General features: G+C 48.4%; 1 protein-coding gene across 1 annotated transcript in view; it reads left to right on the top strand.

Moving 5' to 3' along the window:
- LOC123248049 (integrin subunit beta 3 binding protein) overlaps nt 1-15435 on the top strand; it is a 42289-nt gene extending 26854 nt beyond the window's left edge. The window contains exons 5-9 of the mRNA XM_044677211.1: nt 1724-1802; nt 2686-2779; nt 3832-3891; nt 9765-9815; nt 15104-15435. Coding sequence (XP_044533146.1) covers nt 1724-1802; nt 2686-2779; nt 3832-3891; nt 9765-9814 — 283 coding nt within the window. The 3' untranslated portion in view covers nt 9815; nt 15104-15435. The remainder of the gene's footprint in view (nt 1-1723; nt 1803-2685; nt 2780-3831; nt 3892-9764; nt 9816-15103) is intronic.
- The last annotated feature ends 122 nt before the right edge of the window (nt 15436-15557 follow it).

Below are 15557 nucleotides of genomic sequence, written 5' to 3' on the forward strand. Positions count from 1 at the left end.
ACAAGGATGGGGCTCGCAGGAAGGCCTGGACAGGAACAGGCTGACCCATTCGACTGCCTGAAGCTCATGAGAGAAAGGAGCCAGAAGGGACCCTGAGCCAGGGTTTAGTCAGTCAGGGAACAGCATTTATTAGGCTCTTACTGTCTGCCAGGCAGCATTCTAAGTGCTAAGCAGAGAAAGACAAAACAAGTTCCTGCTAATTAGAGTTCTAATAGAGGAGACAACTTGCAATACTGAAAATATTGGCATTGCTATTAAAACCCTGACTGCTCTCTTAGAACCAATATGAGTATCGATTCTAAGGCAGAAGAGCGTTAAGGTAGTGAGAGTGAAGTGACTTGCCCAGGATCACACAGCTAGGAAGTGTCTGAGGCCAGATTTGAACCCAGGAGCTTCTGTCTCCAGACTATCCCCTGAGCCACCTGATTCCTCCCAAAATATAGGCATTGTGTTTTTTTAATTAAATTTATTTATTTAGAATATTTTCCATGGTTCCGTGATTCCTGTCCTTTCCCTCCCCCCTTCCAGAGCTGACGAGCCATTCCACAGAGTCATACGTGTACCATGAATACACGTATTGTTCATGGAGAATGCCGTGACAGGAAGGCCTCTTGCAGAAGGCAGGAGGGAAGCCGGGAGGTAGAGGGAAGCGCTCTGGGCCTGGATGTCAGCCAGTGTGGAGCTGGGGGGGACAGGGAGAAAGGGGCCAGGCTGGAAAGGGCTTTAGGAGCCAAATTGGCCACCACTAATATTTATCAGGTCAGCCTTGTGCTTCGGCCTAGGCTCCCAACAAGGCCCAGGTCTGGAGGCACCACCCTGTGCTTAGCGGGCACCCGAGAAGGGGCGGGCAAACAGGCAGGCCAGGCGGCAGGCCCGAGGGGGCCGACAGAGAGGAAGGCCAAAGACGAGGCACGAGGCCTGAAGCAAGACAGTGGATTTGGTCAGGTTGGAGGGAATTCTCCAGCTCTGCTTAGAAGGATTCGGCTGGAGCCAAGGACCCAAACCAAAGGAGCCAGTAACCTAAAATTGGGATTTGGCGATTGGACCCGGGTGTGAGGGCCAGAGCCCCGGCAGTGCCCTGGGAAGGACGGAGGACGGGAGGGATCAGGAGTCACCCAAGGGAGCCACAAGGAAAGCTGGAATGATTTGATCAGATAAAGGCATTTTGGAGTGGATGAACACCTGTGAGTGATGGCAGTGGAGACGGAAGGGAGGAACTGGGAGGGAAGGGACTCGGAGGAGGGTCCTCCTGTCAGGCGGAAGGTGCATGGAATTCGCTGAGGAAGCCGAGGTGTCTGGAAATGACAAGCACTTACGGAGCAGCTGCTGTGTGCCAGGCAGGCGCGAAGGGCTTGACAAATTTTTCAGTTGGGGAAACTGAGATAAACAGAGGTTCAGTGACTTGCTTAGCGTCACACCACTAGGAGGTGTTGAAGTCTGAACTCAGATGGTCCTGATTCCAGGCCTCGTCATCTACCCACAATGCCACCAGCCTTGGCTGCCATCTTACAAACTTCTAGCATCTTGATGCAGAAAGGGTGAGTGGTCAGGAGTCAAAATCAAACTTGAATATGAAGGAATGTACCAAAAAAAACACTTTAGGAAGCAAAATCTAGTATCTTTCTAAAGATGAAAGATGACTAAAAGTTCTGAAAATGGCCTGAGAAGTTTAAATCTATAATCGTGCTCCACGTAACGTTGTGGTTTTGTTTCTCTTTTGCAGGATCATGATGTTACTCTATAAAATTGACAAATCCTTAGGAAAATTCACAGAAACGTGGCAAAGTTTAAAACATTTAAAGGTTTGTCTTTTTTTATTGATTATCGCTTTTTCCTATTTCAATTTGATCCTAATACTAGGAGTAGAAATGTTATTAGAATTAGAACAAAATCTAGCAGTTTTAGGAATAAGAATTCAGATCATTATTTACATTTCATTCTGTTTGATTATGGTGACTTCATTTTATCTTAACTGGATTTTTAAACAATTCTCTTAAACCAGTGATGGGCAAACTACAGCCTGCAGACCAGATGGGGCCCCCTGAAATATTCTATCTGGCTGCATGACATTATTCCTAATCTGACGAATACAATACTATGAAACTTTGAAAGAGTTGCCTTAGAAACAGACTGACAGATGAGCATTTCCTTTCCTTTGGCCCCTCTTTAAAAATTTTGCCCATCGCTGCCTTAAACTTATTTCATTTCCTGGATTTTTTCCATAAAATGGACTTTATGAAAATTTAAATGAAATTCAGGGACATTTAACTAGCTTTATTTAGGTGGCCGTTTTCTGATCTTTCCTTCTCCTGACCTCCCGTCATATTTATGCAGGTGGGTTTTCTAGTAGAGTTATTTGTGTGTGTATTGTATCCTGCTATAAGACATGAGCTCTGCAGGGACGGGAATGCCATCGCGACGTAAAGGTCCATTTGTTCCCAATGTTTGGCAGTGCTTACTTGTCTGAAAGCAGCCTTGGTTCTGTCAGTGCTGTGAGCTCCTCAGAGCAGGGGCCTTTCCTCAGTGCCCAGGTGTCCTGGCTCCTAGAGAACAGCTCCTTTTTTCACACTGGAGAGCTTAAGCTTTGGGGTGAAGAATGGCAAAGGGGCATTGGTGTACGAGGTGTGCTGGAGGTGATAGTGATCTTATTAACAGAATTTTAACTTCCACCCCCTTTTGTTTTAGGCTTTGATGGGCCGGCCAGAGCTGGACAATCTCATTGGCGTTTCCCAGACATCCCTGGACTTGCAAGGCGAGGTGCAGAAAGCCAGAGAACTAAGTAATGAAACTTTAGGAGTTCTCATGAGTATTTTTTCATTACACTTTCTGCGTTTTTCAAAATTGTCTCTTAAGTTTTGCAATTTGTGCCAAAGTGTTGTATGAATTTGCATCTATAATTAGCCATTCAGGGGCAAGATTTAATATTTCCTAATCTGATAAAATCCTTAAATGTGTCCAACATGGTTGATGCCATTACCGGATTATCCCGTGGTGGCAGAAATACTGGGAATCCAGTTAAAAGGAGAGGAAGCCACTTAATGACCTGCTCAGTAGAGGCCTGGCAATTCATGAAAGTAAAACAGAAAACATTGCCCCAGGCTTTTGGGTTGTGAATGTCAATCCTTCTGGAGTGGAAACTTGCTAAATGTTTGGAATATTACTCTTTGGGGGGACAACAGCATTTCTGAAACTGTGTTCTGGGCAGCTCTGAGCGCAGAAGATGCCTGGCTGTTGTCCTACCTCATGCACACGGGCACAGAAGATCTGTGAGCCTCACTTCCCCTCTCTGTGGGGCTGGGAAAGGAACACTCATCTCACAGCGGCATTCTGAGGATTAAGGAAGACAGTGAATATAAAGCAAATTGCAAACCCGGAGGTGCTTTGGAGATTAAGATTGTTCTGTGAATGGGGTTCCATGACAGAATTTCAGTGCCAGGGATGTTCTCCCACCTGAAATACTAAATATGTCATTATTAGAAATAACTTGTTTCTTGCAGCACTTTTCCAGTATACAAATATTCTTAATTCCCTCAACTTCTCTTTATCCGAGGAGGATTCCCAAACCACCAAGCCCCCAGACCCCCCTGTCTCCCAGGTCTGGGCTCCTCCTCAGTATATTCCAAGCCCCACAGAAGGTCCCAGGCTCAGCTCAGTTTAGGGAAGCCTGATGTTTTATATATATATATATATATTTAGGTTACGTATCTTAGATCTTATGCCTCTAATTCCATAGGATTTCTCATTCTTTTCCTTTCTTTTCCTGCTCTTTCTGTATAATGTGATCTGAAAACTGGTGAATGTTAACTTTGAAATGTGTTTGGTTTTTTTAAGTGATAAAAGTAAGAAAACGGGAACAGCCAAGAAAGAAAACACTAGAGCATTCCACAGGAGGTAAGGGCGTTTGCTTTCCTCTCTTGGGTACGATTTCACCCCGATTGATTGATTCACAGGGGAAAGCCACTTGCCAGCCCGTGCTTGGGAAGGCCTGAGACCTCCCTCTCTGATGACGTGTCTGTCATCGAGTTTGTCCTGTTCTTTTCGAGGCAGAGAACTCACCCAGCAGATGGAGAATCAGAGCCAGGGCCCATGCCTGTTGGAGTTGGCAGGTCAGCACCCAGTAGGACGGGATACCCCGAGTTCAGAAAAGCCATTTTGTGACCAGCCTTGGGGAGACATAAAAGTCACGGATGGCATTTCATCAACTGAATGCTCCCAGCTTGGGGCAGTGCGAGGCTGAATTTTCTTAGCTCATCTCTGCACCGTCCCTGCTATCTCAGATGAACTCACATGGTTTTTCTTGGTTTTATTTTCATATATAATTAATGTTTTTGATCCACTTGTGCCTTTTCCAGTTAGGTTGAGTCTGTTTTCTAGTGTGTTAGGTGAGGGTATCACTCACATAAGCTTAGCTACTTGTTCATCTTGTGGCTTTTAAATCAGGAAGTCCTGGGTTCAGATTTTTCCTCATACTTACTGGCTTTGCAACCAAAGGCAAGTCCGTTAGCTCTCTGAGGAGATTTTCTAAGCCTAGAAGTAATCGATTGCTATCCGCATGTGTGGAGGATATTTTCACAAATATAAAATAATTTCTCCACCCTCACATCCCAAAACAGGTCTGCTAATCTGAGTCATAATTTAAAAACTCCTCTGGGTGGATTTGTCGTATACTTCAGGGGAACTCAAGTGGGTAACAAGCAGAAAAAAGACGACGTATTCAGAGATTTGTTCTAAAGGCCTCCCCTTTAGGGATCCCAAAGAGAAGCATCCCCTCCCGTACCCGCGTGTGCAGCTTCTCCTTTGATTGTCTGTCAGCTGTTTTCTACAGGTGGGCTGAAGCTTGCTTTTTTCAGTGTGTTACTCAGGTGATTAAGTACTTCTGATGTTTCTCTGCCTTTTTCTTGGGTGGTCCTCTTGCCGGGAGGAGGGGACACAAGAACTTTTCGCCTCTGGGCTTACTGCTTCTTTAGCCTGGTTTCCTATATTGCTGGCAGTGAAGAGTGGAGGAGTGGCGAGCCGGCCACGCTTGACTGCAGTATTTACCTCTGCTCTTGGGGTCGTCGCACAGCCTGGACCAAAGAAAGGGGATGGCGGCGAGGTTTCTTCTCTTTTTTCTTTTTCTAAGCCCTTCCCTTCTGTCTTAGAAGCAATATGAAGGATGGCTTCCAAGGCAGAAGGGTGGTAAGGGCACAAGGTTGCTCTTAAGAGTTTTAACCCAAATTCAGAAAAGATTGGTTCTGACTACTTCTGAGTTTGGCACTTGTTACATTTTTACACGTTTTTCCTTTGATAATCACTTTTTCCTATTATGCCCACTGAGAATTTCAGGGGTCACACAGGAAATAGCCTTTTTTTTTTTAGTTCCTAGAGTTTGGGGAGTATTAGGAATTGCAGACTTTCTTGCAATATTGGGTCTTGACATAATTGTGAGGTCCCAGATACGCACAGGATTATTTTCACTGTTCAAGACTATCCAAGAAGGGTTGAGTTTTCATGGGCTTCTAGAGGGCGCTTGTAACACTGATGGGATTGGCAGCATCAAGGGGATTCCTGCCCCTGCCCTAGACTTGGGGTTTTTTTTATGTCATTTATTTACTTATCCGTTTCATTACCGACTTTGTTTTGTTCAACGGGAGTTGCATTTCTCATGTCAGCAATAAGCAAAAAATTATGAAAATGAGACCTTGCTTCAGCCACACGCTGGGCAGAGGATGGGAATCGTGATGGCTCGAGTGGATTTGATCTGGGGAGGATTGGGGATGCCCATCGAGGGCACAGAATGCGAGGGGCTTCGTCTCCAGATAGAAACGTGGATCAAAGAGGAGTCCCTTCTTTGTTTTTCTAGAAAGCAGAGGAGCTGGGAAGTGCTCCTGACTCCAGGTTCCTGGAGAAGGCCGGCTCTGTGGCCGCTGAGTAAACAGTCTAATGAAAGGTCCTTTTTCTGTTGGGGATTTTCATCATTATTTTGAATTCGTTCTGCTGAAGATTTAAAACCTGTGACCATTCTGTGGGTTCAGACAGATGGAATGTCACATTGTCGTCACATGGGAAGACATGAAATTTATTTACTTTACATAAACAGCCTCGACTTAAAACAACTCAATAGAAAACATTCCTTCGTCAATGGGCAGCATTCTTCAGCGTTTGCTCTAGTCATTTTTTGTTAGGGACATAAGAAATAGCTTCATTGTTTGTCCATGCCTAGCACTTAGAGTAAACAAAATGTTTTTGATTAAAGTGTAAGCAGAAGGCCCAGTGTGTGCCAAGAGATGAAATCTAGACTGAGAGCTTCAGTCCAAAACACATTTTGTCTGTTCTCAGAAGAAGTGTGTAGGTTGGGTTATGCATATTTTAAATGAAAATGTGAGGCCAGACTTTGTGTACTGATAGCAAACAGTCTTCCAGAAAACTGACTGTTTCAGCTGTTTGCTATAGAAAATATTTCAGAATTTCTAGGTCTAGGCTGGAAAACAATTTAAGACTGAACCAAAATTTTAACAGTCGACTATGTTCTTTTTACATTGTCAACAGAGGCCTGGTTAAAGGATTTTTAAATGACCAAATTCTTCCCATTATTCTCAGACTATATCACAGAATGAATATTGCCTTTTCTTTTCACCACCCACTGGATTAGGGTCCCCCCCCCACCCCAACTTAAAAATGTGTAACTCTCTCCCACTCAGCCCTTTCCTTGAGGAAAAAAAAATCATACGAGCTCTTCTTTTATTCCCCTAAGATGACTCTTTGTTTCTTTCTTTCTTTTATGTGTACATTAGTCTACATCTTTTTCCAGGGATGTGCTTCAGTTGAAAAAAGCCTTGTTTTGAAGTTTTAAAGATGAATTTGGGGGGAATAACAACAAAAAATATCCTGCTCTAATGCTGTTACATTCAGTGCTCTTGGAGAAGAGAAATGAAAGTCTTCCTTTTCTGACACTTAAATATACATTAATGTACATCTGCTGGCCTCTGCCAGACCTGCAGAGAGGCCCAGCTGGCAGCTCCTGTACCATGGACAGTCGAGATTGTTAGGCTTCCAATTTTTATACAGTTTACCAAGGTTTTTCTAACAGATGTACAGATTATTTTTAAAAATGACAATTTTGGACCAGGCCAAGAATTTAATGAAGTCCTTAAAGTGGCCTGTTAATATTCAGGCCTCCTCCATAATTTCTACCGTATTCAAAATGTTCTTACTCTCAAAGGAATACCATTTGACCATTTAAATAATGAGTAAATAATTTTTAAAAGTACTGTCGGCTCGGAGTCACTTAGCAGCAATTATGTGGGCGAGAGGCCTGAAGCAAGTTCTCCGCAGACATTGCAGAGATCCAGGTGCTCGGTATGTGCTGATGACAACAAAATGAAAAAGAAAGACTGTAATAATTCTGACTGGTTTTCTCTGCAGAAGGTATTGATTATTTGTGTGTGGTGAGAGATTTGGAAAATTCAATTAAAGGACTTGTGCAAAGCTTTCATAAATTCTCCTCCTCGAGCGTGTACACAGACATTGTGCGTCTTAAATCAATGCATCACTTCACAATATATTTTCTTTGAAACATAAAAATAAATAACATTTAAACAGTTCTGCTTACTACAGAAACAAATTTGGTTCTGTGAGAAGCATTTCGTCATGTGCAATCACTGACTCACACACATTTGCCAGCTCTAACAAATTTTACAGACATTTTCTCCAGAGACATAGCTCAGATCCTATGAATGTTTAAATGAGCAGATGGGCAAGAAGGGATGTCAGCAATATAAAAATTGATCAGTTAAAAGATAAAAGCATAAGTAAAGAGATTTGTATGGTAGTCTTAATAGGTTTTATTAAATAAAAATACTATAAAAAGACAGTAATGAATAGACCGAAGGCTTTAACTGTGCTTGAGGTAGAGAAAATTATTCTGGTACATTTAGGAGAAGATTGGTTTTATATCACCCGACAGGTGAACATTTTTTTTCCTGTTTTAGCTCTGTAAACGTTATAGAGTACTAGAATTTGGCCTCCCTCTGTCCCCTCCCTCACCTGCCCTCCCCCCCCCCCCAAAAAAAAAGATTCCAGAAATTTTCAGAGTTGGTGCTATCGAGATCTATGAAAGGTACATAATTACACCAGCAGGTTGCATACTAATTAATAGTAGGAAGAGAAATAGAGGAGACAAGTTAATTGGTTTCAGGCCCCACATTGAAGGAAAAAATTTTGTTTTTACTCAGATCAAGGGAGGAGGACGAATCCAAAGGATACCAGAATTTTCACATTAGTCATTTTTAGATTAAACTTTGCGAGTGGCTGTGCTATTGTCATTGTTAGGCCTAGTTTAGGGAGGCACCTTCTCCCTTCACCATAATTAAAATTTCTAAGAAATTCTGTGAAGAGCTTTTTGCTGTGGTTGTGCAAAACCATATTTAATTTGCCATCAGTTCCCATACAAAGAGCTGTCCAGGCGAGACTTTTCCATGCCTGTGAGTCATCCCACTGCCAGGCCAATTAAGAACTAAGCTTAGACAAAATGAATGAAACTGTTTCATTAAAACCTTCCTCAATGGGGCCGAATCCTCCAAAGCTGTTTCCCTTCCATACTGAAGAAGGTATATTTTCTCGTTTCAAGTATGGGATAAAATCGAATCCCCCAAAAGGTGACATTAATCATCACACACGGATTTTTATCCCATTTTAAAATGATTGTGGAATATGCGCGTCACAGAAGCTGCCTTAAGCAATATAGTTCTGAAATATAATCAAAAATATAAACAATCCATTTCAGTTGGTCTTTTGTATTTAAAACAACTGATGAGTTCAAAAACAGATGAGTTTGCAAAAATCTTTAGCAGCATTTCCTTTCTTTGCCAGCGTGATAAAAATAATTTATTTCATTTCAGTGAGCATCTGTATATGCTGACAGTTTATGGCCTTAGCGCTGTTGATTGCCTTTGAAATACTTATTCTCAGTAGCATCCCTTGGGGGGATCTGGCCTCCCGTTGGCTTCCAGGCCTTGGAGAGTTTCCTGGTCGAGGCACCCCGGAATCGCTGGCTCGCCTGCCCTCCTTGGTCTGAGGGAGCATGTGGGCTCACCAGGCTCAGGGCTGCTCGCTCCCAGGCGTCCCCGCGCCCATGAGCTCACAACAGGGGGCTGCTTTCCTCCCATAAAATGCGGCCCATCTGGCCTTGCCGTGCCCGCCGGGTGTGGAGGGACCAGGCTCCCCCTGGAGCTCTTGGCCAGCTTTCCTGGACCCCACGGGTGTCTCGTGGGGTCGTGCTGGTGTTCCAGGAGACGCGGCCCTGGAGCCCTCCCAGGAGAACCCCAGGGCAAAGATGAGTGTCCTTTCTGCCTCCCTCCTGGCTCCCCGTTAGCTTCCTCCGAGGCCGCCTACAGGAAGCCCTTCCTGATGCCTTCCCTCTCGTGCTTCTGTCCAGTCATAGTGTTTGTGCACCAACGATCAGGCTAGCCCGGGAGCTCTTCAGGGGGCTGTTCTGGCCCCTGCATGCCGGCCACTTGGCCTAGTGCCTGGAGCAGAGTAGGCCTGAGGCAGACACTGAGGATGAGGGGCGAGCCGGAGGCCACATTTGAACCCGACTCCAGGCCTGGCCTCTATCCTCTGAGCTGATTGACTCATTTACTGTCTTAGAGCTGACATGTGAAGGTACGTTTAGCAAGCCTCGTGGCATAGGTTCTTTATTTTAATTCTAATTTAACTGGAAATGTTGACTTCTGGTCTTTGACAAATCATTTTTAAAGCACTTACATTTTTTTTCCCCCCCACAGATTTTGGGCATCTCAACAGCTACGAATTCCTCAAATCCATTATTACCTGAGGTAACATTTTGGTTTTATGGCTAAATTCTGCAAAATGTTCTTGTCTTTAGATAAATGGAGAAATTGTTTTGATTTTTTTTATTTTCTGTTAGAAAATACAAAATATTATATTTGATTGTCCTTTAATTGATCTAGTGCTAATCTATGGAGATCTGTGTAAGAAGTTATGGGAGGGGGCACCTAGGAGGCTCAGTGGATTGAGGACCAGGCCTACAAGGTCCTGGGTTCAAATCTGGCCTCACACTCTTCCCAGCTGGGTGACCCTGGGTAAGCTGCCCAACCCCCATTGCCTACCCTTATTGCTCTTCTGCCGTGGAACAGTACACGGGATTGATCCCAAGATGGAGGGAAAGAGGTTGTTTTTTGCTGTTTTTAATAGGAGCTGCCATTAGACAGAGAGAGCATCCTCGAGACACCCGGCAGCTTCAGAAATGGCCACTTTGTCATGAGTAATTCTAAAATCTTAGTCGTGAGCAGCTAGGCTGGGCCTGACAGAACCGACTGCTGGGTGAGAGTCCAGATCGGACAGGCAGGAGGCAGCAGAAGGCTTTTCGGTTCTGTCTGAAGCCCGGCAGGGAGAGTCTGCAAAGGAAGCTGTCGCTGCAGCCTTCCAGTGCTTGTGAGCTGGGGCTCGGCTCCCCGTGGTGACCCCCGCGGGTGACCTTCTCGGTAACCTCCCTTTGCCCGCCCCTCGGCCGGAGGCGGCTCTCCCCCACAGACACAGCCCGACACGGGCCTCCCCAGGAGGAAGATGGACGCCAAACGGGCGCTTTCCTAGAGAGGACTTTGTGACTTGGGGTGAGGCCAGCTTCTTCCCCTCTCGTGGGGGTCCGGACCCCGCTGCTGACCCCCTCCCCAGGACACGGTCTTCAGGAGCATCGAATAAAATATGGAGCCTCCCAAAGGGAAAAGTTCTATTGAAATAGATGTAAGAAAGGGTGCCAAGCTCGGATGTTCTCATGTGCCCACCTTCAGTGACTTCCCTCCGTGTCCTGTAAAGGAAAACAGACCCCACCCCAGGTCCGCCCGGCGCACCCCAGGGCAGAGGCAGCACTCGGATGAGATCCTCGGATGGCCGGCCTGGAACGTGGGCCCAGCTGGGACGGCCCAGGCCAGGCAGGCCCGCCAGGGCCGAGGGCGGCGGGGACTCGGGCTCCCCTCAGGTCGGGTGGCCTCGTGGGGCCGGACGAGGGAGGCGAGAGGTCATGGGCAGCCAGCAGGCTCCTCTGGTCGGTGTTTGACTCCCGCCGGGGGCTCGCTCGCGGCCTCTTATCTCCGGGGAGGCTCCTCTAGCACCGAGGCACGACGTCAAGCCCGGGATGTCCCACAAAGGCAGGCCTGGAGCCCAGGCCGTCCCGAGGCCCGCGTGCTCGCCATCCCACCGTGCTGTGGCGTGTCTCGGGGTGCTCAGAGTTCCGTGGAATGAAGCGGGTGTCTTCCTGGCAGCCCTGCCCCTGGGGGGCTCCAGGAGCGTGAGTCGGGCCCCCGGCCCCCCGGCAGAGGCCCTCGGAGGCGGCGTAGCACTGACAGTCCGGAATCGTTCGAGACAGAAGCTAAAGCTGCGCCTGCCCACGCTCGGCCGTCCCTCTTCCCCCTCGACAGCCCTTTGGATGCTTTGAGGACGCGCCGCTCGTGGCCCTCCATCTTCTCTCCCTGTCTGGGCGGCCTCGGCCCCTCCCCTGGCCGGCCGCTCCTCCGTGGGATGTGTGGCCGGGGCGGCCCCCTCCTCGCTGTCCCCTCTGCGGGGCTGCCCCACCGGACGTTCCCGCCCCGGATCCTCTTCATGCAAACTCTCATCTCGCCACGCTTCCTCCTGCCTTTGTCAAGGCTTCATCGAATCTTCACAGACCGTCTGTGTGGCTGTTCTTGAGGAAAGCGTGCTGGGTCTGCCCGGAGGAATTGGGGTTACCAGGCCCCGATGAACCGAATACCAGGTCCTGAGAGGCCGGCTGGATCCAGGCGGTGGTCTTTTGGACGACAAGGAATGTGGAAGAAGCCCCTGGGTCAGTCGGGAAGCCTTTACTGGTACCACCACGTGCCAGGCCCGAGGGCCACCCAGAGCTCGCAGGCACACAGACAGCTAGCTGGGGTGAAGGCTGGGAGAAGCTTCCTGTACAAGCGGGCATTTTCCCTGGCACGAAAGCCAAGAAGCCGCAGCAGAGAGCCTTCCAGGCCCGGGGGCGGCCCGGGAACACGAGGGCGCCCTCTTGGAGGCACTGGGCCATAGAGGAAGGTAGGAGAAAACCAAACAGAACAATTTACAGTTGATCCTGGAGGCCACAGGGCAGCCCCCCAATAGAACCGAGAAGCCCGTCGTCGTGCACTTGGCCGTGATTTGTGATCGAGTGTGTGAATGAACAGAAAGGGAGTCTGGACGTCCCCAACACGGGTCCGCTTCCGGACAGGCATACAAAAGTGTAGGACTGACCGTCGATCTGCATTTTTTTAAATGATCTTGACCCACGTGACATGAACTAGATGGGATTTTTTTCATGTTTTGAGGACTCCCAACCCCTGTCAGTAAGGAGGAGAGGACTTAGGTGGAAAGATGTGATGAGTTTGGGGTATTGAATGGGTGGCTGGAGAGGAGGGGGGCTCTAAGGAGGTCGGAGGGCCATCAGCATCGAGATGGTGACGGACTCCATGAGAGCTGATGAGATTGTCACGAGCCGGAGTGAAGGAGAGGAGAGGGCCCAGGACGAAGGTCCGGCAAGCAGCGAGCTACACAGAACCAGAAAAGCCAATCTAGAGAGAGGAGAGCCCTCACCGAGAGGGTGGCCGACTGGCTCCGACTGCAGAGAAGGTCAAGAAGCGGAGAAAAGGCCATCCGAGTGGCAGTGAAGAGGTGGCGGGTGTCTTGGGTCAAGAATGAGCTAAGAAGCCAGACTGTAGTATTAGGGGGAGAGGGAGGAGAGATGTGGGAATAATAGTCAGAGGGGATGGATGGATCAAATGAAGACAGGGAGAGACGGAAGATCAGAGCCGGGATAAGAGAGGGACGTCTCCTCCGAGGGGATGGGATGGCAGGAGATCCCTCGTGCAGGTAGCAAGTGGGGTTAGTCTTGGTAAGGAAGAGGGTCTCCTCTACATCTGAGCAGAAGGGAAGGAGGAAATAATGGCAGAAGGTATCCGGGCGATGGGACACGAGGAAGGGAGAAACACTCGAATAGCCTCAGTATTTTTCAGTAGGTTATAGGGGAAGGGGGTGGGGGGTGGGGGGCCATGAAACGTAAGATTTAGATTCATGTCCACTACGTCAAGTATTATTTTTATGAAGTTTATTATCTGACAAAATAGAACCACATGACTTAAGTTTTTCTACCTGCTTAAAAAATCCTCCCCCAAGCAAGACAGGAAGGAAAGAGCCCAATTTATATCCTGCCTACGTCAGCACGTGACAATAGGAAGTGAGTGGGGTGCTGGGGGTCCTAGTTTTTAGGTTAACAGATTCAACTTACACAGAAGGTTCAAAGAGGGATGAAGAGCTTTGGAAGAGCTGCTGTGGAGACTGAGAAGAGTTCATTAGGGAGGTGTCCCAAGACTCGCTTGCAGAAGGGGAGGCCCGTTGGAGGCTCTGTAAGAAGTGTGTCGTGGATCTAGTGGGTCCAGATGACGTCAGTGGGGGGATCCTAGCGCCCCGCTTACTAACGAGCCCAACCACACGACACCCGAAGCCAAAAGGCAACGTCATTCCCACAGGTGGCAGCAGCTTCTGGAGGGGAAGCACTGATGAGGGATTGGCCTCGGCCCATCCTCGCACCCTGTTCTGTCCATGCCCCACTTAGGCCTTCTTGCCTCCACCAGATGGTGTAGCCGATTTTCATGTCAACCCCCGAGGCCTGTAACGGCTTTGCTTCTGCTTGTTGGTCCTGAGCATCCTGTGGAAAGGCCCAGCCCAGGGGAGGCTGGAGTGCCGCATCGCAGAGTGGGCTCGTGGGGGAGCCCCGTGTCCTACCATCTCTGCTCCGGGTGCGCTTTCCCATCGACCCAGGCAGCTTGAGAAAGCAGAGAGAAGCCAAGTCATGGCGGCGGCAAAGCACGTTTTCTCCACTTGCCTTTGGGATCCACATTTAGTTTTTATTACGACGTTTGCCTTGTACCTGTCGATTTGGTTTTTAGCTCACTTCAGTGACTGCTGAAATCGAATAAAATGTCCTGCATTTGACTTTTGGAGCCCTCCCTCATGTGGCCTCTTCCTTCCTTTCCTTCCTCTCCGCGGATGCTGCAGGCCTCCTGACCAGAGCCTCCATGTCTCGATTCCAGGCCAATTCTCTCTGCTCATCCCCTGGGCCTGGAACACTCTCCCTCCTCATCCCTGTCGCCTGGCTTTTCCTTCAAGTCTCAGCCAAAGTCCCACCTTCTGCCAGAAGCCTTTCCCAGTCATCCTCGATCTTTTTTTTGAACCACACTAAGTATTATCTCCTAGGCAAAAGAGCAGTAAGGGCTGGGATTCAAGGTTAAGTGACTTGCCCAGGGTCACACAGCTGCTAGGAAGTGTCCGGAGGTCAGATTTGAGCCCCATCTCTAGGCCCCCCGAGCCCCCGTTTATCTCCATTATACCTTGTCTGCATGCAGTGGTTGGCACAGCGCCTCCCGTTGGGTTCCTTGAGAGCAGGCCGTGTTGTGGCTCCCCGGGGCCTCATGGGAGGAGTAAGTGCAGGGCAGCTGCCCTCTCAAGATGAAGTGCTCCCATCCTTATGGCTGGTGCCGCCGCCACCTTCCTGCATTGCCACTTGTTTAGCTGCTCCCGAGGCAGCCCCAAAGGAGGCCCAGTACGTTGGGGTGGGAGACGCTCTTCTGGCTCCAACTGGAGTCCCTTGTGGGACCTCCGCAAAGGGACGTGGCTGAGTTGGGGGGTGGGGCGCGGTCAGCCAGAGCTCTGGCGGTCTCCGGGCCTAAAGTCCAGGGGCTGGTGGTTTGCTGTTCTGAGCCGATAACGCCTGGATTTAGAATCGTCGGTGATCTGTGCCTGAAGATCCGTGTCCGTGCGGCTTGGCCAGGCACTGCAGGGTGATTTCAGAGCACCCTGTCTGAAGAAGGAGGTAGAACCAAAGGACCTTGGGACGGGGCTCCGGAGCTGCCAGGATGTGGCCAGAACTGAATTTCCAAAGATGGCAGAGAAATGCCGAGTGGTCAGCCCGATCTTTGAGCTGCTCGCCTGCAAACGCTGTTTTTAACGTCTGAACCTGGGGGGAAGAGGGGCTCGTCTGTGCTCCGCTCCGTGCGGCCGGACGTTCATGTGGGCCGGAACGCCTCGTGACTTCCTAACCATCTTTTCCATCCCACAGGCATGAGGAGACACTCGCTCCCGGGAGCGGCTTCGGCATCTGCTCGGTCATATTTAAAGGGACAGAAGAGACGTTTGTAAGTCAATCCGGCCGACAAATACCAGTTCGGAGGCCCCCGGAACAGGGCAGGTGCCCAGGAAGATAATGTTTCCTGCATCTAATTTAAACTTGACTCCACACACCAGCAGATCATCTCATGTAAATAATGCATTTCTTCATGACTCTTTTATGAAAGCTTGTATGGAAGACGAGCTTGATTTATGATTCTGTAGCACAGACAATTTTTTATACTTTAAGTACAGTTTCCTCTGTGGAGGTTTAATAAAGCATAGAATGGCATACTTGATGGAATTCTATTGTTTTCAGTTTTAGAAAAGCATTAAATTTCCAAAACGAGATCTGATTCCCAGATAAGAAGACAGAAAACATCAGACGAACGTGGCCAGGTGGGAAT

Source organism: Gracilinanus agilis, chromosome 4 (genome assembly GCF_016433145.1).
Source record: "Gracilinanus agilis isolate LMUSP501 chromosome 4, AgileGrace, whole genome shotgun sequence".
NCBI lineage: Eukaryota > Metazoa > Chordata > Mammalia > Didelphimorphia > Didelphidae > Gracilinanus > Gracilinanus agilis.